The sequence below is a fragment of the Podarcis pityusensis genome (assembly GCF_964106645.2).
Source record: "Podarcis pityusensis genome assembly, chromosome: 2".
NCBI classification, from domain to species: Eukaryota; Metazoa; Chordata; class Lepidosauria; order Squamata; family Lacertidae; genus Podarcis; species Podarcis pityusensis.
Window position 1 is genome coordinate 93,893,046 of NC_138029.1, and position 24,913 is coordinate 93,917,958.

The 24,913-nt window shown below is 41.5% G+C and overlaps 2 protein-coding genes across 21 annotated transcripts in view; one reads left to right on the top strand and one right to left on the bottom strand.

The window, feature by feature from the left end:
* LOC308471663 (uncharacterized protein) overlaps positions 1-24,913 on the top strand; it is a 93,615-nt gene that overhangs the window by 36,494 nt on the left and 32,208 nt on the right. The window lies entirely within an intron of this gene.
* Positions 1-24,913, bottom strand: part of LOC308471560 (contactin-4) — a 520,761-nt gene that overhangs the window by 24,754 nt on the left and 471,094 nt on the right. For 12 of the 13 annotated variants that reach the window (XM_080995658.1, XM_080995657.1, XM_080995666.1 and 9 more), the window contains 2 exons: positions 6,538-6,713; positions 2,015-2,135 (listed from right to left, as the gene is read on the bottom strand). In XM_080995658.1, coding sequence (XP_080851784.1) covers positions 2,015-2,135; positions 6,538-6,713 — 297 coding nt within the window. The remainder of the gene's footprint in view (positions 1-2,014; positions 2,136-6,537; positions 6,714-24,913) is intronic. The other variant, XM_080995664.1, reaches the window with a different exon arrangement.

A 24,913-nucleotide genomic window follows, 5' to 3' on the forward strand; every position in this document is an offset into this window, starting at 1 on the left:
TTGATCCTTTGAAAGAGCTACCATGGCCCTTCCAGCCCTTCCAGTTGACTGATTGACAGCACTGTGATGTTGTCCTCATCGTTTGATTTAAATTTGTATGGGCAAAGGAAAATGGCTTACACTGAACATTACTGTGACATAAAGCGGCAGACAGGTGAATGGCCCTGCCCAGCTACCAAGGCTGGCCTTGTGGGATGAGGTGGGTGAGGATCTGGGCCACCAACAGGATCCAGCTGTAGCTGCTGCACTTATGCTCCTGCTTGATTGTTTTTATCATGATATCCTTATCTGCCTTGAAGGTTTCCACTATAAAAGGCTGCAGAAAAATGCTTGAATAAATACTGTCACAGTGCAGGCTATCTGGGGGAGGGGAAAAAACCCCATTTCCAATAGATGGATGTCATGAAACGTTGGTCCTAACTACGGAACAAATATATTATACCACTACAGTTGCCATAGCTCCCTCAAAAGAATCCTGGGATTTTTAATTTAACGAGTAAAAAGGATTCCGTATTAAGTATATTTAGTCTTTTCCACAGCACTACATTTCCCAGGGTTCGGTGAGATGACATAATTATCATTAAACTATCTTAAGTCTATCCTGTGTTTTATGGCCAAAGCCACAAATCTGTAAGTCTTCATTGTTTTCTGAAAGGCAGCATGGGAATAAATTCTAACTAAAATTAGTAAATCTCATATCAAATGTTCACCCCATAACAACAGCCAACGTGAAAACCAGCAATAGCAGGAAATGTAATGGGGCACTCTGTATCTTGAAATCCGATTTCATTTTAGGGAGCAGCTGTCTCACTGTCCCAAGTCAAAATTGCTGTAACATTTCCAAAAATTTTGAGAACTGAATTTATTTTCTGGCCCCATGCCAACACTGGACAATGATAAAATTGCTGCCAGTTTAGCTTTCAACTTTCAGACTCCAAATCTATCTCTGTTCTAATCACCTGTAACTGGATCAGTAACTGAGCCTGGCTACTTGAATGATCCAGGTGCAACACCCCTTTGACAGCTGCTGAGCTGAAGTGACCAATGCATGACGTGAAGGGGACTGGTTTTTCATTTTCTGTGTAAGCCACCACCATTTGCAATGTACAGTGGTACCTCAGGTTACATACGCTTCAGGTTACAGACTCCACTAACCCAGAAATATTACCTCGGGTTAAGAACTTTGCTTCAGGATGAGAACAGAAATCGTGCTCCGGCAGCGCGGCAGCAGCAGGAGGCCCCATTAGCTAAAGTGGTGCTTCAGGTTAAGAACAGTTTCAGGTTAAGAATGGACCTCCAGAACGAATTAAGTACTTAACCTGAGGTACCACTGTATAGCAGCTGTTTGCCAAGCATATTTAGCTGAAGTGGCCATTGCACAGCACAAAGAAACCCATTGGTTTCTTTTCTTTTCTGCAAGCCATCACTTGCACATTATTGCACATGTGCATTGCTGAGCAATGGTTAAAACTAGGGAGAAGTGAAAGAACATATGTAATTTTCAACCCCATCCTGCCCAACTAAGTGACCCACTGAAGTGTCACAGGAAGGCAGTATGTGCCTATGCAAATTTGTAAAAGGGCAAAACTTGCAAGCAAATTGCCACTGCCTGACCCTAGCTGAAATGCCATTCCCTCATGAAATGCCATGAGGTGAAACTGTGTTCACACCAAGGGGTACAGGGAATCAGTACATGCACAAGGCCTCAGGGTTTTCAGCAAAGTACATTCTCACATAAAAAACTGCCTCCGTGCACATCCACATTCAGCAAATTAACACCACCATCAACATTTCAAACAGAACTAAATAAATAATTAGCGCATGTTGTTACCATTTAAGGTTCGATAGAAGACCCCCCCCTCCATATTTTGTACCAAATCATCAGTAGTACTTCATAGGCTGCTAGTTATCGAGCGTAGTAAACTCTCTCAAGCTGTGCTTTATGTTATTATCCATAGCAGCGGTTGGTGGGAACAGTAGTTTTACTACAACAACGGCAACAAAATTCAAATACCTCTTACAATCAGGTCTGCAGCAGCTGATAGCTTGTCCACACTTGTTTGCACCATGCAGACGTATTTTCCAGCGTGATTCAGCTGGATGCTTCTGATCATCAAATCACCAGCTGAATCCTGCTGATAAAGTAAGGGAAAGTGGTTACAATTACTTTTTAATGAGCTCTAAACATCATTATCACATGAAGGACAACTGTGGCTAATGGATTTATTTTACATCAGCTGATGAAAACGCTCATAATGCAACCCATAACCTATTTAATATATGTGAGCTTTCCTTGAAGATAAGAGCTGAAAGTATGGTTGCCTATAAGGGACATAGGAGCTTCGGGTCAGTCAAATTGTTGCCGCAAATGTGATTTGACGGATGGGGGGGGGGGGACGGTGGGCTGTGCTCTGCCGTACTCCAGACATCCAGTGTATAGCCTTCATTGCTATTCAGATGTCTGCATTCCTCCTATATCCATTTAACAAGTGAGCACCAGCCCAAATTGGGACGCATTTGTTAACAGCTTCCACAGTCTTTGTGCCGCAGCCAGCATTTCGATTGCCTGGCTTTTGTATTAAAAGGTCATGAGGACAGTGCTCTCTGAGGACATGTGCATTACCTAGCATGAAAGAAGGATAATTTGTTTTTCCAAATGCCAAATGCTCATGTATGATTAGCAATTGCAGGTACCTAATTATGGTTCTGCATGATTGTGTGACTCGGAAAACACACCCACCCAAACACATTTTCTCTGTCCACCAGGCACAGTGCTTAACAAGTTAGAAATCTAAGCATAAGATTGCAGTTGTAGCCTTTTAATTGAGAGATATTAATATAGTACATATTCTGGGGTTTGGGGATACAATTACGTGTAATTGCAAGCCACAGCTGTTATCGCCGCTGCTATGCCCCCTGCAGGGCAGAACTTTTAAATGATTTATTTTATCTTCCACAGCTTTTCGCGTTTCAGCACCTGTCCTGATAGTCAAGGGATGGCAGCTAATGTTTGCAACTGCAATTTCCTCTTCTGTTTGTGGAATGAAAACCAGTATGGCTCAGAGTTTGGATCTGGGATGGCTGGTTCCAGGTAGCACTGGCTTAATTTGCCTTGGGCAAATTACTAGCGCTTGGCCTCAGCTTATCTTAAAATAGCTGATGACCATTTTACGCGAGGTAAAAAAAAATAAAGGCAGAGGGTACAGCATTTTGAAAACAAAAATGCTTCATAAGTAGCAGCAACAGTGACTACTGTTCAAATGGCTTTAAAATGAACTACCGTATTTTTCCACGTATAAGACTAGGATTTTTTACTAAAAAAAATAAGGTTAAAAAGGGGGGTGTAGTCTTATACACAGGGGCAATCTCCCCCGATTTTAAAATATGGTATATGTTTAAAAAGCCTTGACTACAAGTAGGAGCAGGCAGATCTGTCAATTTCAATTTCTTTCAGTTTTCTCAATCTCAAATTCAGGATTTTAAAATCCTCATGAAAGTTTGTCTTCAATTTTTCATTCTATACCTATTTTCCCCAAAGCATTTTCCCCTAATATAATACATCTTCTCATGCTATTTCAAAATTCACTAATATGTGCATTTTAATGTGTTCTCTACCCTGGTATATGCATTTTTTTGTTGTTGCATTACTTGCTAGGAAAAATGAACTGCAGATTTCAAAGGAATGCTCTATTTTGTTCCATGTACTTTTTCAGAAAGTATGAATTGGGTAGATTTGCCCTTAATTGAGAACTGAACCAAATTTCTCCCAATACCTAAATACAAGCTACTGAAGCCAAGCAAAATAGCCTGCTGTACTCCAGCTGTGTCACACTCATTTTCCATCTATATGTGTGTGCAGCTTAGCATGTAGACAGAACAGAAATTCGTATGGCGGTAATGCTAAACCATAGTTTACTGCCACATGCCTGTGCCTCAGGCTCATGTTTACTCTTCTCTTCTGATGGAATAGTAAGGAGATCAAAAACTTTCACTTACCTTTTTAAACAAACCAGTTTCTCATTATGTTTGAATTCAAGGAACTTTGGTTAGTTTAAACTTGTTTGAGAACAAACAGCGGTCACAAACCAAGGTTTGATCACAGCTTTTTTTCTCAGGAACCACAGTTCCCCTGAATTCAGACATAATGAAGAATTCTGATTGAACAGGAAGTGGGGGCTTCTCATCTCATGCTTATGCCAGAGAAGAGGCATGGGAGCAAGCATACAAGCCAGAGGCTTGGTGTCGCTCTTGCATGTACTGCTAAAACTAGGAGAAACTCAAACAGCATTGCATAAATGCAGGATGGATATTAGACAGTGGCTAGGATCCAAAGAGCTGCTCATGAAAGGGGCTTGCACTAGCCCAGTGGAAATAGAGTTTTCTCCCATTTCAACAGCTGTCTCCTATGTCGTATCACAAGCTGTGTTTGAAGTTCCCTTTGATTATAAAGCAGTTTGCCATACATGGGGAGAGCAGGGAGGGGGCTGCTGTTTGGTAAGTCTAAGGGCTCCTTGTGATCATGAGCAGTACCAGTTCTATGGCTCTTTGGATTCTGGTCCAAGTTTCCATAATGTTTCTGAAGCCTGATTCCCTTAACAGCCAGGGATAAGGGGGTGATTATGAGGATGGTTTAGAAGATGCTGTAGCAGCTGCTTGGATCATCTCTGGAACCCAAAGCATGGCTGAAAGTTTGCATACACTAGACAACTGCAGCAGCAGAAGGGATAAAATAGAGCCTGATTATGTGGGAAGGATTTATTGCAAGGCTGTAGGTAAGTTTCTGGGCTCTGGTGAGAAGGGTAAAGACAAAGTCATGTGCAGCCTCATATGATGCCATCAGAGCTGTATATTCCCATACAGGAGCCTTGCATTCTATGTAGTATAGAACCCACCCATTCTTATTTCAGTTTCAAAGAACAGCTTGCTGTCTCTGCCATTTTGGATTTTGGTAACACATATACTAAATATAAGCTGATCTCCATTATATAGAAAAGGTGGCAATCTGCCTCTCAGACACCATCTGTGGCTTCCTGCTTAGCAGTAATGGGTGGTATGCAAATAAGTATTACTCAGAGTAGATCTGTCGAAATTAATTGACATAACATATTCATGTTCATTAATTTCAGTGGGTCCACTTCCGTGTAGAGCTTAGTTGAATGTCATCCAATTTCTTTTTTTAAGCTGTGAAGGGTGGTGACAAATAATGCAAATAAGGCTGGTGACAAATAATGCAAACTACTGGCAAATGCTTAAGACCTAACTTCACATTTGTTTCTATGTCAGTGCAAAGTTGAACATTTGTCATGATTTGCTAATGATCTGTAGCTTCTGAAAAGCAGAGAATTCTGAGAAATTACTCTTTGGACAATGCAACTGAGGAGATACAAAGATTACCACACTAGCAAGACAATCGGAAAGAATTAGGCTGCAATCCTGCCCCCAACCGTGCTTTGATGTCATTGGGGGGTGCGGGAGCAGGTAGGTTGTATTTCATATCCTCTCTGCCTGCTTTAGTAGTGCAGAGGACTACTGGTGATGGTAGGGTTTCACTGCAGCAGATGCCCCCAGCTCCACCTAAAATGGTAGTAAGCTACTGCTTGCAGCCCTCCAGCCGTCAGGAGAAAGGCCCACAAACAGGCCATTTCAAAGCAGTGCAGCAGGAACTTGGCATCTGCTTGATGCTAAGCTCCATGGATCCCATGAGGGTCTAACCCAGGGTTTTCCAAATTGGGTCCTCCAGCTGTTTTTGAACTATAATTCCTATCATCCCTGGACACTGGTCCTGCTAGCTAGGGATGATGGGAGTTGTAGTCCAAAAACAGCTGGAGACCCAAGTTTGGAAAACCCTGGTCTAACCTGTTGGCCACTGAGCTACACCAGCTTGGAACTGATGGAGCAAAAGAAAAATGGTGATAAGGCACTCCTCTCATCTCACTGGTGGCAGAAGCTGGCAGGGTTTTGGGTCCAGCAGAGGATTCAGTGTCCCACTCTTCCCATGTCCCTTACTAGGAGTGGTCAGTTAAACATGGGTTTGTTTTCACAGCAGGTATATCTATTCAGTGCACAAATTTCACACTGATATTCTTAAACAGTACTGGTTTACACCGGCAGCAAAGTACTTCTGTTCCGATTGCACTGTCAGCTCAAGGGAGAGTGAACTGTACTGACACTGTAGACAGTATAGAAATGAAGCATTTCATTGCTGGAGTTATTATGTTTGAGTGTGTAGGTGTGTACACACCCAGTGTTGGAAGCTGGCAGAGGCTGCATGCATACTATACCTTTAAAACACGTTCAAAGCACATTTCCCACACTCAAGGAATTCTGGGGAATGTAGTTTGTTAAAGGTTGCTCGGAACTGTAAATCTGTGAGGGGTAAAATGCAGTGCCCAGAATCCTTTGAGGGGAGGAAATGTGCTCTAAAGATATAAACACAGCTAGAGTTGTAGGTCTGCCCATAAACATATCTTGCTCATTGCTGAAATTCTCAGCACTCATAAAGAATTGCTTTGGTGGATTACTAATAGTGATACTTACCCCTCCAACTCTTTCAAAGTGATCCCCATCTTTTTCAAAGTCTATCAGGTGTCCATTAAATGACCAAGTAAACAGAATATCTAGCGGGTGATCATGAGATACCTGGCAAGGCAGAAGAATACTTTCGCCAGCAGTGACATCCATGCTGTTAGGTGCCACCATAAATCGTGTTGGATCTGCAGGTAATAAAGGACACCAAAGAAAGTAACTCACCTGATTTAAAAACAACAGTAACAACAACACACACAGAGAGAGTACAGCTCTTAAGTGGTCCTTAACTAGAGAAGGTTCAATGAGGTTTATACCAACAGTATGACCAGTAGTAAAAGGTAAATGACCCCTGGACAGTTGAGTCCAGTCAAAGGCGACTATGGGATGCAGCGCTCATCTCGCTTCAGGCTGAGGGAGCCAGTGTTTGTCCGCAGACAGCTTTCTGGGTCATGTAGCCAGCAGGACTAAACCACTTCTGGCGCAACAGGACACCGTGATGACTGCCAGAGTGCACGGAAATGCCATTTATCTTCTGACCGCAGCGGTACCTATTTATCTACTCACACTGGTATAGTAGTATCAGGTCGCTGTACTGTTCCACACTGACAAGTGGAGAGTAAACTGAGCTAGTAGTTTGGTCAGTGCAGAGACAAGTTGTCATTACTACTGAAAGTTACAGCTTGAGTGTATTTATTGCTGTATGAATTTAAGTGTACCCCAAATTAAAATAATGATGGATTGACAAAATTGAGTTGTATGCAACATTAGTCTTTATTGAAGTTCATGAATATGGCTAACTTAGGTCCATTAATTTCAATGTGTCTATTCTGACTATAGCTTAGTTGGATGAAGCTTACTGTGTTCTTTCTTAAAATCGCTAGTTTAAATACAGGTGATAATTTTGATTTTAGTGTATTTCTCTTGTTTGTTTGTTTGTTTTAAGAAACAAAAGCAAACGTGTCAACTTATAAAATCAGCAACCAGGGAAATCCAGAAAGGCAGTTATGCTCATAGCCGTATACAAATAAAAAACATGCTTCAGAACCATACAGAGTAAAGGTGTATCTAGCCAGATTAAGCACTTTTATGTTTTCAGTGGAAAGCTAAGCATGGACCAATGGTCACGTAATCCAACCCCTGCAATGCAGAAATCTCAACTAAAGCATCCGTGACAGATGGCCATCCAAGCAACCTCCAATAATAATAATAATAATAATTTATTATTTATACCCTGGGTCCTATCCTCCGGTTCGGGTCCTATCCTCTGGAGCAGGAGAAAACAAGCTTGCTCCATCTTCCATGTTACAGCTGTTTAGATATTTGAAGATGGCTATCATGTCTCCTCTCAGTCTTCTCTTATCCAGGCCAAACATACCCAACTCTCTCAACCGTTCCTCCTAAGGCTTGGTTTCCAGACCCTTGATCATCTTGGTCACCCTCCCCTGCAGCTAAGTAGGTGTTGAGCTGTTCTGCCTTTTCCCTGTCGCCCAATAGCATCTCTCCATTTTCACGTGCCCAACAAATTATTTCCTGAGAATGCATTGTATTTTGGTAGCAAGACCTCTGCGTTGTGTGGCGTGTGAAGTACAATTGTGGTTAAACTGAATTAAACAAGGTAAGAATAAAATATAACCAATAAATGTGTATTTTCCGTCTTTATAGAATTTACAGTGTGTTGCTGGTAACAAAGCAGTAAAAGTTTTTTAAATGGCAGATTTGTGCAACCTTAATCTGCATGATGATAAAGTATGGGCCCTATCTTTTTGAAACTGCTCTCACACACTTTGTTACATGTTTAAATATTATAGTAAACCTTTACAACCCAGAAGCATATGGTACCATGTAGCAAAAACTGAATATTCTGCTCATATAAATAGTGAATTATTGTAAGGAGCGTCTAGTCTTAGAGTCTAAACAGAATACACTGCCATGGTTTCTCCAATAAGAATCCCAGGAAATTATTTTATTAATAGATACTATTTATATCTAGCCAGTAGACACACAACCCAGGCAGCCAATGATATGTTATAAACATGAATAATGCAAGTATAAGGGAATCCCATGGACTGCAAGAAGATCAAACCTCTCCATTCCTAAGGAAATCAGCCCTGAGTGCTCACTGGAAGGACAGATCCTGAAGCTGAGGCTCCAATACTTTGGCCACCTCATCAGAAGAGAAGACTCCCTGGAAAAGACCCTGATGTTGGGAAAGATGGAGGGCACAAGGAGAAGGGGACGACAGAGGACGAGATGGTTGGATAGTGTTCTCGAAGCTACCAACATGAGCCTGACCAAACTGCGGGAGGCAGTGGAAGACAGAAGTGCCTGGCGTGCTCTGGTCCATGGGGTCACAAAGTGTCGGACACAACTAAACAACAACAACAACAAAGGGTGGAACTATATGGTCTAAAAAACTTATATCATGTTTTCAAAGTGGAAAAATGGGAGCTATATCTCCAAATAGAAACTTCATGCCAAAATCTCCCTGCACAGTGTATAGTGGAATGAACGACATGGCCTGGTCATGTCATTAGGCTGAGCATCTCTCCATCTGCCCATCAATAGGCAGTGATGCAGACTGGGAAGAAATACACCATATAATGACAGAAGGACTCAAAGTGACTTGTACCACACCTTTCCAAAGTGGGTACATGACACAGAGCTGCTATTTCACCAGTACGCCCAAGTTTCTTCTAACATATTGTTCTTACCTATGGAAAGAAAGGAAGTATTTGATGAAACGTATCAAGAGTCCTTGGGCCACCCTACTACATATTTACTTGATCTCTTACGTTCTGTTGTGCTCAGCAACCCCTTCTAGGTTTGCTGGAAGTCTGCAATAGAGATGGCTACATATTACCTCCAGTATCAGAAGCAATATGCCACTGAATATTAGCTAGCAATATAGCATGCTATCTTATACCAAGGCAGACCTGTGGTTTGTCGGTAGTGTCTACACTGATTGACAGTGGCTCTCCAGCATTTCAGAGAGAGGTCTCTCCCAGCCATACCAGGAGATGCTGGGGATTGACCTTGGAACCTTCTGCATGCTCTCCCACGGAGCCACTGTGAAAACAGAATGCTGAGCTAGATTGGCCTCTGGTGTATATAAGAAGTTCTCAGTAGGGCTCTCCATAGATTGTTAGAATCATGCCATTTCTGAACATTTGTTTCCCTGACATCCCTTTGTAACGAAATGCCATGCAGGGTTTCAGATAAAATTAGGACTTTTAAAACCTTGGATGAGGCAATTGTAAGTTCTACCGAGGACTTAAAAACCGATTACAGACAATTGGATGAGTTTCACTGTATTTACAAAGGAAAAGTACACCAAGGAAAGATGAGATTCGGGAGGCAACCAGCTCTTTCTTATCAGGGCCTCTCTCATCTATATGGGTCTCATTCAAGCCGAGGGAACTTTAAGGGCAGGTTTTCTGATGAATTCCAGGCGACTCACAGCAACCTCTCAATGATTTGCTGTATTGCTTTAGGCAAGTAAGTTAATTGCAATGCTCCTCAGTTTCTTTTTCAGCACAAGGAAGCAGCATTTATCCACTTGACATGATTCAATGAGACCCGGTTAACAAATATGAACAGAGGAATAAGTTTCTCTAATGATTTTAGGAAACAGAAATGGCTTCGGTTAGACATCTAGTAGAGAAGAGGTCCAGAATTCACCACTCAGAACATGGATTCCAGGTGTAATTCCTTTGTCATTACAGAAATCCACTCCTTTCCCTACCCCTTTCAACTCTTTATCAATACCAACAAAACTGCAACATCGACATGCTACAAATACTCAACAAAGGGGAAACTGTGCTATGTGCATTACATTACAGACTGAGTCCATCCACATTATCATTATCCTTTAACCACAGTCATTTTGAGAGTCAAATTGGCTACCTTAACATGTGATCTCAACACATGTTCTGTCCCTAGATGGCCGATACACTTGGTCTTCTCCAAAATGTCAAATACTATAAATGAGATAGATGACAATAAAAACACTATGACTGCCATACCAATGGAAGGGTTTCTGATCCAGTGGGTGTGTCCGTAATTTAAGTAAGGGGGAGAAGATTTTTACAATTCCCCCTCTCCTGTAGCCCTCTTCACAGCTCCATCCAGAAAATCTGTGTGAGCTGCAGGAGGAAGCCGAGGTGAGGAAAACTCACCTCCACTCTACATCCATTAGAGAGCCTCCACTAGATTAATGACTATTATATGAACAGAAAAACACAATTGGCTGCAACCCTTCATCTTTACAAGAGCTACTTAAATAGTACACAAATTATTCATACATACTCATTAAATGCAACCATCCCTTCCTTGGTTTTTCCTGGACTGTTGATTTCCTGAATTTTGGTAATATGTAGCCACAATCTTTTTGAAATTTTATGTTATAAGAAACTTCATTTTTACTAGTATCAGCCTCTAACTTGTAATATACATAGCAACTTTACATCTGGATTCACGGGGTCCCTTCCAATTCTACGATTCCATGAATGAAGTATTCCAACTTCATTGCAGCAAGCTCTATATTTTGCAACTGGAAGGTTTGTTTGTTTTTACTTCTTTGAGATGAGTTTTGAACACCTCGTCCAGCTGAACTCAACAAATGCACGATGTCTACAAAGGCATCAATTTTTTTTAATTCATTAATGTTTTGTAAAAGCCAGGCAGAGATAAAGTTTGACATATTGCATTTCTCTGAGTGGCTGAAACAACCTGATGAAAAATGACACCAGAGTGCAACTCTGATGAAACTTTTTCTAGTCGTATTCATCATGAGCTTAAGCCTTCTGTAAAGCAATTTACAAATCACCCCCAAGGAGAAAGCTTACCAATCTGTTTTCAAGGACTTGAAAAAGTGAAAGATATATTTAACGACCTTACTGTAGCAGCAAATGAAAAGTGCAATAGAGAAGTCAAATAAGGGTAGCCAAGTGTGCCTGGGTGTTATGAAGCCAAATGCCAATCACACATAAGACATCTGCATTTGTAAAAAGTATTAGTAAGAATGAGCTATTTAATTATGGCATCTCCTTTTATGGAACCCAGCATCATTCTGGCTATCTTCCATTTTTTAAAATGGGCTACTAATATCAAATATTATTTTTTGCCTTGAGCTTTCCCGGCAAAAAGTCACTCTTTAGTGTGCACACTAAGCAAACATCAGTTAGGGATTTCTGAGGATTGCCATTTGCTCTGATTGAGCTTTGAGAGTGGATTTTCATAGGGAAAGCTCTGGAGCAAAAAGGGCTCTCGGACCTGAGCTTTAAAGTATAGTCCATACCTGGAAAGAGCAGAGGAAAGGTGCGTGTGGATAAGCCCTTAGACATTCTCTGTTGCTTCAGAAGATCTGTGAAATAATCTTCAGAAATAAACTTGCAGTGTAAATATCTCCTCAAAATGAAAGGTGGCATATAAATTCGTTTACAAATAAATAAATGCTGAGTACATCAGAAAACACTTCTGACTGCACTGTTCTGTTTTAATATCTTTATGTGGACTAGTGTATGGCAAGCTCCCCATTCAAATGTATTTGAATGCATAAATTAAAATAACTAATCTTAATCCCCTCTTTTACAAAGGCCTTTTACGAAAGCCCTCTTCTTATCTCCCAGCTACCTTAAACTGCTTTAAACCAAGGATATAACCAAAGAAGGAATGGTTCCTCTATTCCTCTTCCTTCTAAAGCAATCCTGGCAAGAGGGGTCACACAGCCAGCTGTAGCTATAATCTATCAAATTGTAAACTAAACAGGCTTTGCAGCTGGCAAAATTGGATCCCACCTGCTCATGGTGATGATTAGATATTCTGCCTGTTTACACAATTGCTTACCTTGGGAAAACAACTGTTTAGCTCATCTCCATCCCTGATTTATTGAGAAGCAAGGTTTCAAGAGGTAAACTGAACGGAGAGTTAACTCCTGGCAAAATAAAGGACTCTTGATTTACTTATCTTTCATCCCAAATAAATTACGATGTAAACAATAATAGGCTTGGTTAGACAAGCTGTTGCGTTCCATAAAAGCACAAAATAACCTAAATGATCCGAAAGTCAACAATTTGTGTGTGTGGGTAAAATACAGTGGAATTCCTTGCATTTATGATATATAATTAAGCTGGAGGAGGGGAATCAGAATCCTTAATTACTGAATTTTTTTTTTTTTTTTTTTTGGTATTTATGTCTTCCAGGAAATTTTATTTTATTTATTATTTATAAAAGTGTTTATATGCTGCCTTTAGGGGCATAGCCCACCCAAGGTGGCTGACAAAATTAAATATGTTAACGTCCATAAAACTAAGCACACCAATAGCAGCCACATAACAGTCCATTTAAAAGATTTTAAAGCTATATACGACAGTTAAAACAAATATGAACAATACATGTGACAGCAGTATCAAGACTCAGGACATCAGGAGCAGTCCCTAGGCATGACTTAATTATTAAAAGCAATCCAAAAGGGGAGTTTTTAACACTCACTTAAAACTTTGCAGCATCGGAGCCATGTGCAGCTTTGTAGGAACATTTAAAATCTTATGAACATACTTCTAAGTATTGCATTGTATACTGTTGTACTCAGTAGTCCTACCAGGGTGCAATTTTTGCCATTACTACTCAGAAGTGAGTACCATTGGATTCAATGGGGCTTCCTGCCAGGTAAGCAGAGTTAACACTCCAAGCTTAAACTGTAAGATTCCTAAAAAGCTCCCTTCGTTATGTGTTCCAGAACCAAACTGATCTATAAGGTTCCAGCTCTTCAAAAGAGACTATAGCTCTCTTAACTGTAGGTGTCACTGGAAGATCAGAAGAGTTTTGCTTCTGCCTCTGTCAGCAATTTCTGTATTGCAGCTCTAGTTCTTATCCAAAAAAGGAAACAACAGCGCTGTTTACAGAGCAGAGGATTTTTGCATTGCATGACAACAAAAGCAGCAACAAGGCATCTTAGCTACATTTTAACACTCTCTTGGAATCTCAAATCTTCCAAGGAGACAATAGACATACATTTCACTTACTAAGCAAGAGTGCAATTTCTCTGCTGCAATAAATAAGCACATATGCAAGCCAGAGTTGAGAATTAACACTGGCAAAATGCTGGCCCTTATAATTGGCTCTAGCAGCTCCTGAATAATCAAACACACGGTTCCTGGTGGCTTCGTCTTCTCTCTCCCCCCAGCAAACCTCACTCCAAGGTGAGCAATATCTGAGAGGAGATAATTTGATGTGCCAAAGCCATTTCCTTCTCTTACCAATGCTTCACTCATTTCTACCTTTGGACAAAGCCTCAAGAAGAGATGTAAAGTACTTAATTTGTGCCATTTAATCCTCTTGTATCTGTGTTCTGACAGGGCTGGTGTCAGGAGTAAGCCCTGTGGGACACCTGCTGAGGCACCCACTCCAGGGATGACTGGGCATCCCTGTAACCACCTGGCTACCTTCCTGCCCCTTGCTGTCTGCGGTCTCCTGCCATATAAGCCATGACCAGAATATGCTTTGGACTTCCCCTCTGGATAGCTGGGTGGACAGAGGGTAATGAAAGCTAATGTGCGTGGGTGAAGAGAAGATAAACCCATTCAGCTTGCCTCAATGTCCCATCCTCCAAAATCTTCATCCAGCACTTTGTTCTACTTTGCAGTTCTCCATTCTGGCTGATTTACAGGTGTATTCAAACTTCAGAAGTTATACAGCAGGACACCTGACTCTTGTTCATAAGATAAGCACATTCCACAGGGACTATTCCTCCCTTGAAAAAGAACTCAGCAGCTAGTAGGATAGAATGAGTTAGGTGGGGATTACTTGGGTATGCTTGTTATGTTTATTTTACTCAAGCTCTTCCTTTCCAAAGCAAAACGAGTTGGAATGGGTGACATTTGCTAGCAGCACGAACACTGCAGTTGTCACAAAGCTGCAATGATTTTCTTTTTTAGAATTACAAGCCACCCAGCTGCATAAGTCTGTGAGTAACAAATCATCCAATTTGAAAACAAAAAACCACCCTGGTTTTATATTGATTGTGTGTCCATTAGGAGGCATTGTTTAGAATAAGCAGCTCTGGGTTGTCTTATTTGCTTGTTGTAGATCATGCAGAGCTGTGTTGTGTCATGTTAATCTGGAGTACATGACACAGTGGGACACTTATCTGCTGGGGCCTGAAACCAAGCAACAGAAAATAAATCGCAGCCTGGCACTCAAAAGGCAGGTGCCTTTTCAACTCCGGCTCCAAATGTAATAAAAACAACTACAGAGTGAAACAGGCAAAAATAGCAGAGAGAGTGCAAGAAGCAATTGGGCAATTTCAGAAAGTCCAAAATATCCACCATGATGTTATTGTAGATAGTTTTAAGGCAAGTAGTGAATGAGAGTTCCAGTTACAATCCAGGTTGTTTTTCTGGTTTGTTTCCAACTACAGTGGTACCTCGGGTTAAGTACTTAATTCGTTCCAGAGGTCCGTTCTTAACCTGAAACTGTTCTTAACCTGAAGCACCACTTTAGCTAATGGGGCCTCCTGCTGCTGCCGTGCTGCTGGAGCCCGATTTCTGTTCTCATCCTGAAGCAAAGTTCTTAACCTGAAGCACTATTTCTGGGTTAGTGGAGTCTGTAACCTGAAGCGTATGTAACCTGAGGTATCACTGTATGCAGAATCCACGGGGGGGAGGGGGGCGGGCATGCCTGTCAATTTAAATATACAAGGATGGTGCTTGAAAAGAGCATCAACACAAAAGGGATGTGTTGAAACTCGACTGCAGTCAGAAATATTTGGGGCATAAGCACATTGCGGGTAAGCACTTTTTAATCCTACTGATTTTAGGGAGAGACATCATAATAATAATAATAATAATAATTTATTATTTATACCCCGCCCATCTGGCTGGGTTTCCCCAGCCACTCTGGGCGGCTTCCAAAAGAATATTAAAATACTATGATACATCAAACATTAAAAGCTTCCCTAAACAGGGCTGCCTTCAGATGTCTTCTAAAAGTCTGGTAGTTGTTGTTCTCTTTGACATCTGGTGGGAGGGCGTTCCACAGGGAGGGCGCCACTACCGAGAAGGCCCTCTGCCTGGTTCCCTGTAACTTGGCTTCTCGCAGTGAGGGAACCGCCAGAAGGCCCATCAGCATCATAGCCTCCAATGGTCCCATTTCAACTTTGACTATTAGCTGACTCTTTCTGCTTCTCAGCGCTCCTCGATGTCAGGAGTGAGCCAGTAATAAATCACACAGAGTAACTGAAGTTAACTCTTTATTAGAAGAAACAAGATCTGCTCAGGAGTGCCAGGCCTAATGAGCACAGCAACTCTTCTCAGTAGGTCTTACACCTGAGAGGCAGGTGTGGAGACTGAAGGCCTTCCCACAGCTGCCTAACTCTCCTCCTCCCCTGGGTCTTCCCAAACAATCTAAGACTCGGATGGCATGCCTGCCTTTGCTCCTCCTGCTTCATGCCTCTCCTGGTCCTGGGGGACCAGCGGGGAGAGGAGACACCCTGGCTTCTTCACCAGCCTGACTCATCTCTGCCTCTTGGCCTCCCTCTTCTCCTGCTTCCACTTCTGCTTCTCAGCTTCTCTGTGCCACATACTCTTCCTGCTCACTAAACCCTGTTACCTCTTCAGCTTCTGACATCTCCTCCTCCCAGTCTGCTCCTGCTCCTCCCTCTAACCACTCATCATCGTTCCACCGCCAATCCCTGGGCTCTGAGCCTTCTTCCCTTGGGAGTTTCCCGCTGGTTTCTCCCATCTCTCCTTTGTGTCCAGCCAGTCCATGACACTCAAAATAGCAGGAGCTGCAGCAGCAGAAGTTTTCAAGGCTGGCGGATTAAAAGAAGGAAATGCTTTCTGGCTCCCATTGGATCATACAAAGAAACCTCTGGATCAGACCACAAAGGCCTTTCTAGTTCAGCATCCTTTTCCCACAGTTGCCAGCCATATGACAAGGGAAGCCTGCAAGCAACTGTTGAAATTCACTGGGAAATACATTGTAAGTCACTTGTGGAACAAGTGACCAACAAGTTCAAAAATAATAATAATTGCCCTTTCCTACTGTTGTTCCCCAGGAATGTCTATTGAAGAAATCCTGCCTCGCCCTAGTCCACCGTATGGTGAACTGTTTGCAAAATTGACTGCTGCGGGAGTAAGGTGAAAGGGTGCAGCCAAGAAAACCAAGAGCAGCTGTTTTCATTTTCTACTTGTGGCACATTTGAATGTGGAGCCTCACTACTGTCTATGAGGCCAATAGGGATATGCCAGTCTCTGCCACAAGCCTCAACCACATATGTGGAAGAGTGACATGTTTTCAGCTGTTTAGCAGTTGTGGAGGACACACTTAAGTCTCTGGCTGAAGTCAATGGGACATAAAAGCACTACATCTGGAGGCCTGTTCACATGACCATCAATGGCAAGATGGGCATGTGGAAAGTATTTTAAGCCTGCACATGCTTCCCATGCACATGTGTACTCTTTGCAGGGATTAAACTGCTTCTATATAAAGCAGGCTTCACTGGCTTGATGCCATCCGTATGTTTTCGACTACCAACTCCCATCAGTCACAGGCAGAACTACACACAAAGTATTCTGGAACATTTCTTTGGAGGAATCTTTAGGCTGAAACTCAAATGCTTCAGGTTTCTAATGACAGTCTGTTAGCCAGCTTGCTTTCAGAAAATAACTCAATTTCTCATTTTATCTGAAAGGACTATTTCTCCCTGCCCTCAACACTTAACAGCAGAATTAACACTTGAGGTGTACTGAAAGGATGTTGCATAGGCATTAAAGAAGTTCAAGGAAGGCTACAATATGGCCAGACATGAGGAAGTGATGGTAAATGGAGTACTAAGGGTGAGAAGGAAGAAATGAGATTTGAGCACAATGTATTCATTTAACCAATGCTTAATGCTGTTCTCTTAACACTTGACAGTTTTGTGTGTGTGTGTGTGTGTGTGTGTGTGTGTGTGTGTGCGTTTTAATGGCCAGGGGCTTTACACTTGCTTCTTTTTGCTATCTTTTTGCAGTTCTGTTACTTTTTCCTTATAAAAGAGCTTTGCGCTGCCTTCAAACATTTTGATAATGGAAGCTAGCAGAATTGCTAAGAAGGGTTCTAAAGCATTGTAGGCATCCAGATGGTTTGAGAGGGAAACAGCAAACCCAGGTTATTTGCCAGGCAGATGATGGTGGTGGAAAGGTGGCTTGCCTATGGAACTGAAAGAAAAAGGACAAGACGGAAGTGCCTAGGATCCAGGGGTGTTGGCAAAGAAGTAGTCACTAATAAAAATGAAAATTGCACAGAAGCAGTAGCTGACAGGAGAAGCAATGACAACAAACTGGGTTGGGGTGGGGGAAGCTAAATTTTCTTCCAGTGGAAGAGATTTTCAGGAAATGCTTCCACCTCCCAGTTCTAAAAATCCCTATTTTTTAATCCAGAAAATGAAATGGAAAAACTATTCATGCAGGACATTTTCCCCATTAGTCTTATGGAAATTTCAAGGAGCACAGCATCTACTATGACTCTGACTTTTCTTCTCGCACTGAAGCCATTATATTGATATAACCCAGAGATCCTAGTTTTCCTGTCCTTCTACACCATATTTTGTATAATAATTAATCTAACTCTGACTTTGAGCAATTGCTGGGTTGAGCAACATCCAGGCAGAGAATGGGCAGACCTTCTGGTGGCAAATACAGCTGTGAGTTGGAAAGGAATGATACCTTGTAGGCCAAAGCCATTTCAGCACATGAGGGGGAAATGGGTTTCTACACCATGTGGTGCAACCGGGACCAGAATGAATAAGAAGGTAATTTCAGATTTAAGCATGAATGGTCGGGTGGAGAGGTTTATGTTTACCAGATGCTTCAACAAGCAGAGCAGACAAAAGGACACAGAAGGCTGAATCTAGTGCCAGTGAAAATGGACAGGACACTCATTTACTCGTGGCCAAAGGAAACTTACTAAGGTAATATATATGGCTGACCACAAGATTTGGCAGCTTTTATTTGGATCAGTGGCTTTAAAATATGTATGGTGGGGTGGTGAGTGGGAGGTGGAGATAATGATGTCATAAATGGGGGTTTCTTTGCTAAGATTTTCATCCTTTTTTTTTCTTTACAAAAAATGGCCCTTCCTTCTTATAGTGCAATATGAAGTAAGTGCTGTTAAAATGGTTAGGTTTTGTACTGGTGATTAGGAGAGAGCGGGTAGCCTTAATTAAAAATATTTTTTATGCTGATGACATACAGCTCTTCTCCTCCATAACATCTAAGCCAGAAGAGGCTCAGTATGATAGGGAACACCTCCACACTGCGTAGTGGAGGAAGGCCAATAAACTGATATTGAAGCCTAGAAAGACAGAGGCCCGGTAGGTCCCAATTCTGATCCCTCAGAGGACTCCACTTCCTACCTGTCTCCACTGGGAGAACTGTCCATTTATTCCTACTCTCTAATTCCTGTTACAGCTTCTGATCCACAAGAGGACCTCGACTCTTATTCCATGAATGCTCAGCTTAATCGGGAGTCTTTGGTGAGGTATTCCAACAGTCTGTGTTGTTAGGGGTCAATGACTGATCTCAAAGTGGCTTGCAATTCATCAGAGACCACATATGATTTCTTTGGAATCTGATTAACCTTCTCTGCAAGATCCCCATCATTTCAGCAATGACAGCAGATTATTCCATTCTTGAAGAGATGGATATTGGCTAGCTTTAATCAATAGCCTGTAAAGGATGACACCTTGAATTCGCCGGGTTATCCATAATGCCTGCAACAGACACTCTTTGGACTTGTCATCATGCCAATTTAATTTAAGACACTCCTGAAATGATGTGTGTTCTGTTTTGCTGCTAAAGACATAGTGACACAGAACAGTAAAACTGTATACTTTGTTTTTATAGGATAATCAGGCAGCAGTGTGGTTGCTATAAAAGAGCAAATAAAAGTTTTGTCGAGTGACAAATTTTATTGTCATTTCCAGACCCCATTCCATATTATTCTTTTTGTGACATCAGAATGGGAAAACCTGACTCAATAAGATGGCAAGCTGTTTTATAAAGCGGCGATTAAAACAAACAGCCATTGTTGCTGTTTTTCGGGAGGGGACCCTATTTTTTTCTTTTCTTTTGCACTCAAAGGCTTCCATGTGTTTACTCTTCACTACCATCACTGTGAGCATCCTTCTCTGGCACCGCCTGATGCCGTTCCATTTTCTAATGTGCTTTCAAATTTAAATTAACCTTCATTTATTATTCAGCCATACAAAGAACACATATTTCAGTGTGCAGAATTGCTGTCTAGTGATTGAATGCCTTGTCCCTTTGCTAGGAGACAGGAGGTGTTGATTTCTAGGAGGGAGGCTCTTACATCAAGGGCTGACAGTTTTGAAAATCTGCACTACAACTTCTATATTTACTGCAGGACAGTGTGGTAATAGTATGCACCAACCTGGCATTCAAGAGAAGCCTGGAGGGCTGATTGGCAAGGCAGCCCAAGTCTTGCCCGGTGGAAAAGGAACCAGGAGGAACAGATTCCAACCATCAGAACCCCCTTCACCATAACTCCCTTTGCCCAGCAGGCACATAACAACAACAACATGAACAAAGCGCACATACAGTGGTACCTCGCAAGACGAATGCCTCGCAAGACAAAAAACTCGCTAGACGAAAGGGTTTTTCGTTTTTTGAGCTGCTTCGCAAGACAATTTTCCCTATGGGCTTGCTTCGCAAGACGGAAACGTCTTGCAAGTTTGTTTCCTTTTTCTTAACACCGTTAATACAGTTGCGACTTGACTTTGAGGAGCAACTCATAGAATGCGGTGTGGTAGCCTTTTTTGAGGTTTTTAAAGACTTTGGTGATTTTTGAAGCTTTTCCAAAACTTTCCCGACACCGTGCTTCGCAAGACGAAAAAAATCGCAAGACGACAAAACTCGCGGAACGAATTAATTTCGTCTTGCGAGGCACCACTGTACACTGCTGCTCTGTCATACAAACACAGACTCCTTGGACCAATAAAATGCAACTCGTGCACAAAATAGAAAGTGCATGCTGTGTGTATGTGTAGTGCTCAGCAATCATAACCACAAGCAAAGCACAGTGGTATATTATATAATTTGTATGCAGAAAGTCCTGGGTTCATTCTGTGGCATCTCTAGGTAGGACAGGGAATGTCCCTCACCTGAAATCACAGAAAGCTACTGCCAGTGATTTCTGAACTCAATGGGCCAATTGTCTGATTCAGTATAGGGCAGTTTCCTATGTTTCCAACTAACCAAACAACATCGTCATTGCTTTCACAGTAGATCTTATACAGACCCCGCCTTTCATCCAGGCAACAATGTTCTGTTCCTTCACCCTCTCACCTCTCACTCAAGGGGTCTTTTACCTTGTAGAACTGAACTAACCCTTTGCCCAGACTCTCACTCCAGAGAAATGCTAAACCTAAACATGTCAAGAAGAGAGAGGGAGAAAAGGAGAGAAAAGGAACAGCCTTGCCCTTGTGGTGTCCCAAAGAGTTGATGAGGATTCTGAAAAAGAGGCAGCAGAAGGAATACTGAAGACTAGGTGAATAGGGGGAACAAGGTATTGATAGGGGGAAGCTGTAATAGTCAAGCCAGTTGAATAGTCTGGGATAAATGGAGGTAATTTAACAAGCTACTTTTATCCCCAAGACTCATGCTGTTGCAACAGAGCTATATCCAAAGAGGTGGCAGTGAACAAGGTGTTCTTTAAGACACAGCTTTGTAGAAGCGGTGAATTTGAGACTGTGAGATCAAAATTGCAGGTAAAAGAAGACTTAGAGTAAATTGGAAAGACCTATGCAGAAATGGTTGCCGGGGTAGCGGGCAGTGAAGTACCCTACTTGACACTGCTACTGGGGTGTAAGTATGTAAAGCAAGCAGCAACTGAGTGAAACGTGTGCCTCTAGGTTTTTTTTAAATTTAAGTCCCCCATTGGTGTGGCTGAATTTGGAACCCGAACATTGGATCTTTGTTTATTCATGCTATGAATGCCTAGTCCACTAAATCAAGTCAGATCTTAAGGTGCCTAAATGTAGCAGGATTTCTGTTTAAAACTTCCACAATAGTCTCCAGAAAAATAAACGCCTTGAAATCATATTTACAAAATGAAGATGAAAGAGTCTATCAGCACTACCATTTGGCAGGGTAGTCAGAGGATATGATAGTTGGGCAGTATACAACTAAATAAATGTGGAAGCAGAATGACTTCTGCTGCAGCAACATGACCTTCCTCACCTTACCTCTCCCTCTGCTGTCCCTAGATCTGCTCCAGAGTGTTAGGGGATTCCCCAGAAAGATTTAGGAGTGCACAGGGGGAGGAGAGAAGTTGTTGCACTCGAGCAAAGCACTACTTGGCACTCCTTTGAATACAGCACAGTTGGTTCACCACACTGCCTTAGCCTGTTTCTACAAAACTTTCCTAAGTAGTTGAATAGTTGCATAGCGTATTCATATAAATCAATAAATGTATATATTACCTCTATTTTGGGAATGGCTCTAGGTAAAAGATATTAAAAAAATACAAATATTCAGAATATATAATAAAATGGATTTTTTTAAATAAAAAAAAATCAAATATTCAGTACACCAATAAGCACCAATATTTTTATCACTCTAAAACAGGACTTTCAAGTTCAAGTTTATTGCGGCCAAAGCCAGTGACACTAAACACCACAACTAAGCCAGTGACACTAAACACCACAACTAAACAGGACTTTCAAGAGAGCTGCAATGTTGGTTCACATCACATTGGTTTCAAATAACTGCAGTTTGGACACAGAGATTCTGTTGTGTCTGTGATATTCAAAAGCATCTCTCCCTTTGTAAAAGACGGACTAAACTTTGTTCTGCCCTCCTCCTCGCCCCCTACTAAAATGAGTTTTGGTTATGCTCCATAAACTACTCAAACAATCCATTAAAAGAGCTCCAGAAATTAGAACAGTGAAATACCGTAAGTGACTTTAGTTATTCATCGGCTATTAATCTTCTCAGCTCAGGGTCATGTTTTCCCCGTCTTCAGCATTTTTCACAGTACCTCCCTGTTGTCCAAAGTAACAGAGGCCCCAGAAACTATGACAGGGATCAAACCAAACATTTTAAAAAATAACTTTGTTCACCACTCATTATGTACAAATGTTTGGTTTGGAACTCTTCTATAATTGTCACACTCAGAAAAAAAGAGTTTGGACATATGTGTGCCTCTCAGGAGAGTTAGAATGGATCATAACCAATGAATGGTGCACTTAAGTATCATTGATATAACTGAGTATTCATTAACTTAAGTGCATGTAACTTCCTCAGCCATGGACAACTGAGTCCTTTATATATGTTAGTTTGTACAAAGTAACCTATACATGTTAAAACTAAGAAACTGATCTAATTTGATTTTATTCAAATGTCACCAAAATAATTTCTAAGATTTTTGTATAACAAAATATTTAACACTGTGTATGCATACATACATAATGAATGTAATTATCTCATTGGCTGGAAACTACAATTCCAGCCTCTTACTCAGACTTTCCTACTCTCCAATCCTATTCATATATATGCAGAAATGTCAACCGAGTTCAATGGGACTTACTTCCAGGTAAGTTTGTTTAGAATGGCAACCTGCAAATTAAAACCCACTGAATACAACAGGACATGCTTTCTGAGCAGACAAGCACAACATTGTGCTGCACATCTCTTTCACATCTTAGTTTGCCCTACGTTTTGAGCAAGTACGGCTGGTTCTCGAATATCATTATCCAAAAGATAAGGAAATATTTAAAAAACCATTAGGTAAGTTTCATAGCTAATCTACTCTTGAATTTTGGAAGACAATCTTGCCACGGTGAATTAAATGCGACTACAGTTTTCCTATGGGACGTGGGTGGCGCTGTGGGTTAAACCACAGAGCCTAGGGCTTGCCAATCAGAAGGTCGGCGATTCAAATCCCCACGACGGGGTGAGCTCCCATTGCTTGGTCCCTGCTCCTGCCAACCGAGCAGTTCGAAAGCATGTCAAAGTGCACGTAGATACCATAGGTACCATTCCGGTGGGAAGGTAAATGGCATTTCCATGCACTGCTCTGGTTCGCCAGAAGCGGCTTAGTCATGCTGGCCACATGACCTGGAAGCTCCCTCGGCCAATAAAGCGAGATGAGCGCCGCAACCCCAGAGTCGGCCACGACTGGACCTAATGGTCAGGGGTCCCTTTACCTTTACAGTTTTCCTGCCAGCCATTAAAAAAATTAAGTATCAAGGACTCCTGTTAAAGCCAATGATCACTGCACACTTTAAAATAAAAGTTATCTGTAGGGATGTCTGAAACTTGCAGGGAAAAAAATCCCCTTTTAGTTCAGGTCTCTCATCACAAAGCAACAGATCCATATAATAGAAAATCTGTCCATCTCCAAAGGAAGTAAGTAGCAGATGCTAAATTTAAATTATCAATATTTAATGCATTTCAAGCTAAAATATGCTCTTTATGAGGGCTTATTCAGTTTAGTCAAAATGTCCCGATCCAACCATAACTGCGTAGCTCATGCATAAAGGTAATTTGTGCTTTTTCTTGCTCTCTGCTGGCTATGCAAGATGACTCTGGGGAAATCTGTCTGTTCAAATGTTGTCCTCAAGTCTACACTCTCCTCAAGTTTTAAAAACATGTTTAATGGTGATGACTGGAAAGTGGGGTTTGTTTGTTTTTACCATCAGCACTATGGTATTACAGTGCTATAACACTGTTTAATTTAAGTCATATTTCATTAATATTTTAATACTTAAAAAAACATATATCCAGAAAAGTGTTTTGACGCTAATTTAAATATTGATAAGTAAACAGTGTAGTGAAAACTGTGCCCACTATAGAAGATATAATGCATGGGTAGGCAAACTAAGGCCCGGGGGCCGGATCCAGCCCAATCGCCTTCTAAATCTGGCCCGTGGACGTCCAGGAATCAGTATGTTTTTACATGAGTAGAATGTGTCCTTTTATTTAAAATGCAGCTCTGGGTTATTTGTGGGGCATAGGAATTTGTTCATCCTCCCCCCACAAAAAATATAGTCTGGCCTCCCCAAGGTGGACCAGCCCCCTGCTGAAAAAGTTTGCTGACCCCTGATATAATGTGTGTGTGTGCAGAACTTCAAATGGCCTCTTGGATGGTCTTTCCCCTTCCTCACCCAGAGCAGCTATGCATACCCTCTGGTGTGGACAGAACACAGTGGGAGGAACCTTCAGGTAAAGTGAAATGTTCCCAATAGTGCAGAAGGTCAACTGCAATTTATTAACATTTATTATGGAGGAGCAATAATTAGGAGCCACCTGTATGAAAGTAGCATACATTTATTATCTATTATTATCTATCTATTCATTATTTATTATCAGTCTGTTCTTTACAATCT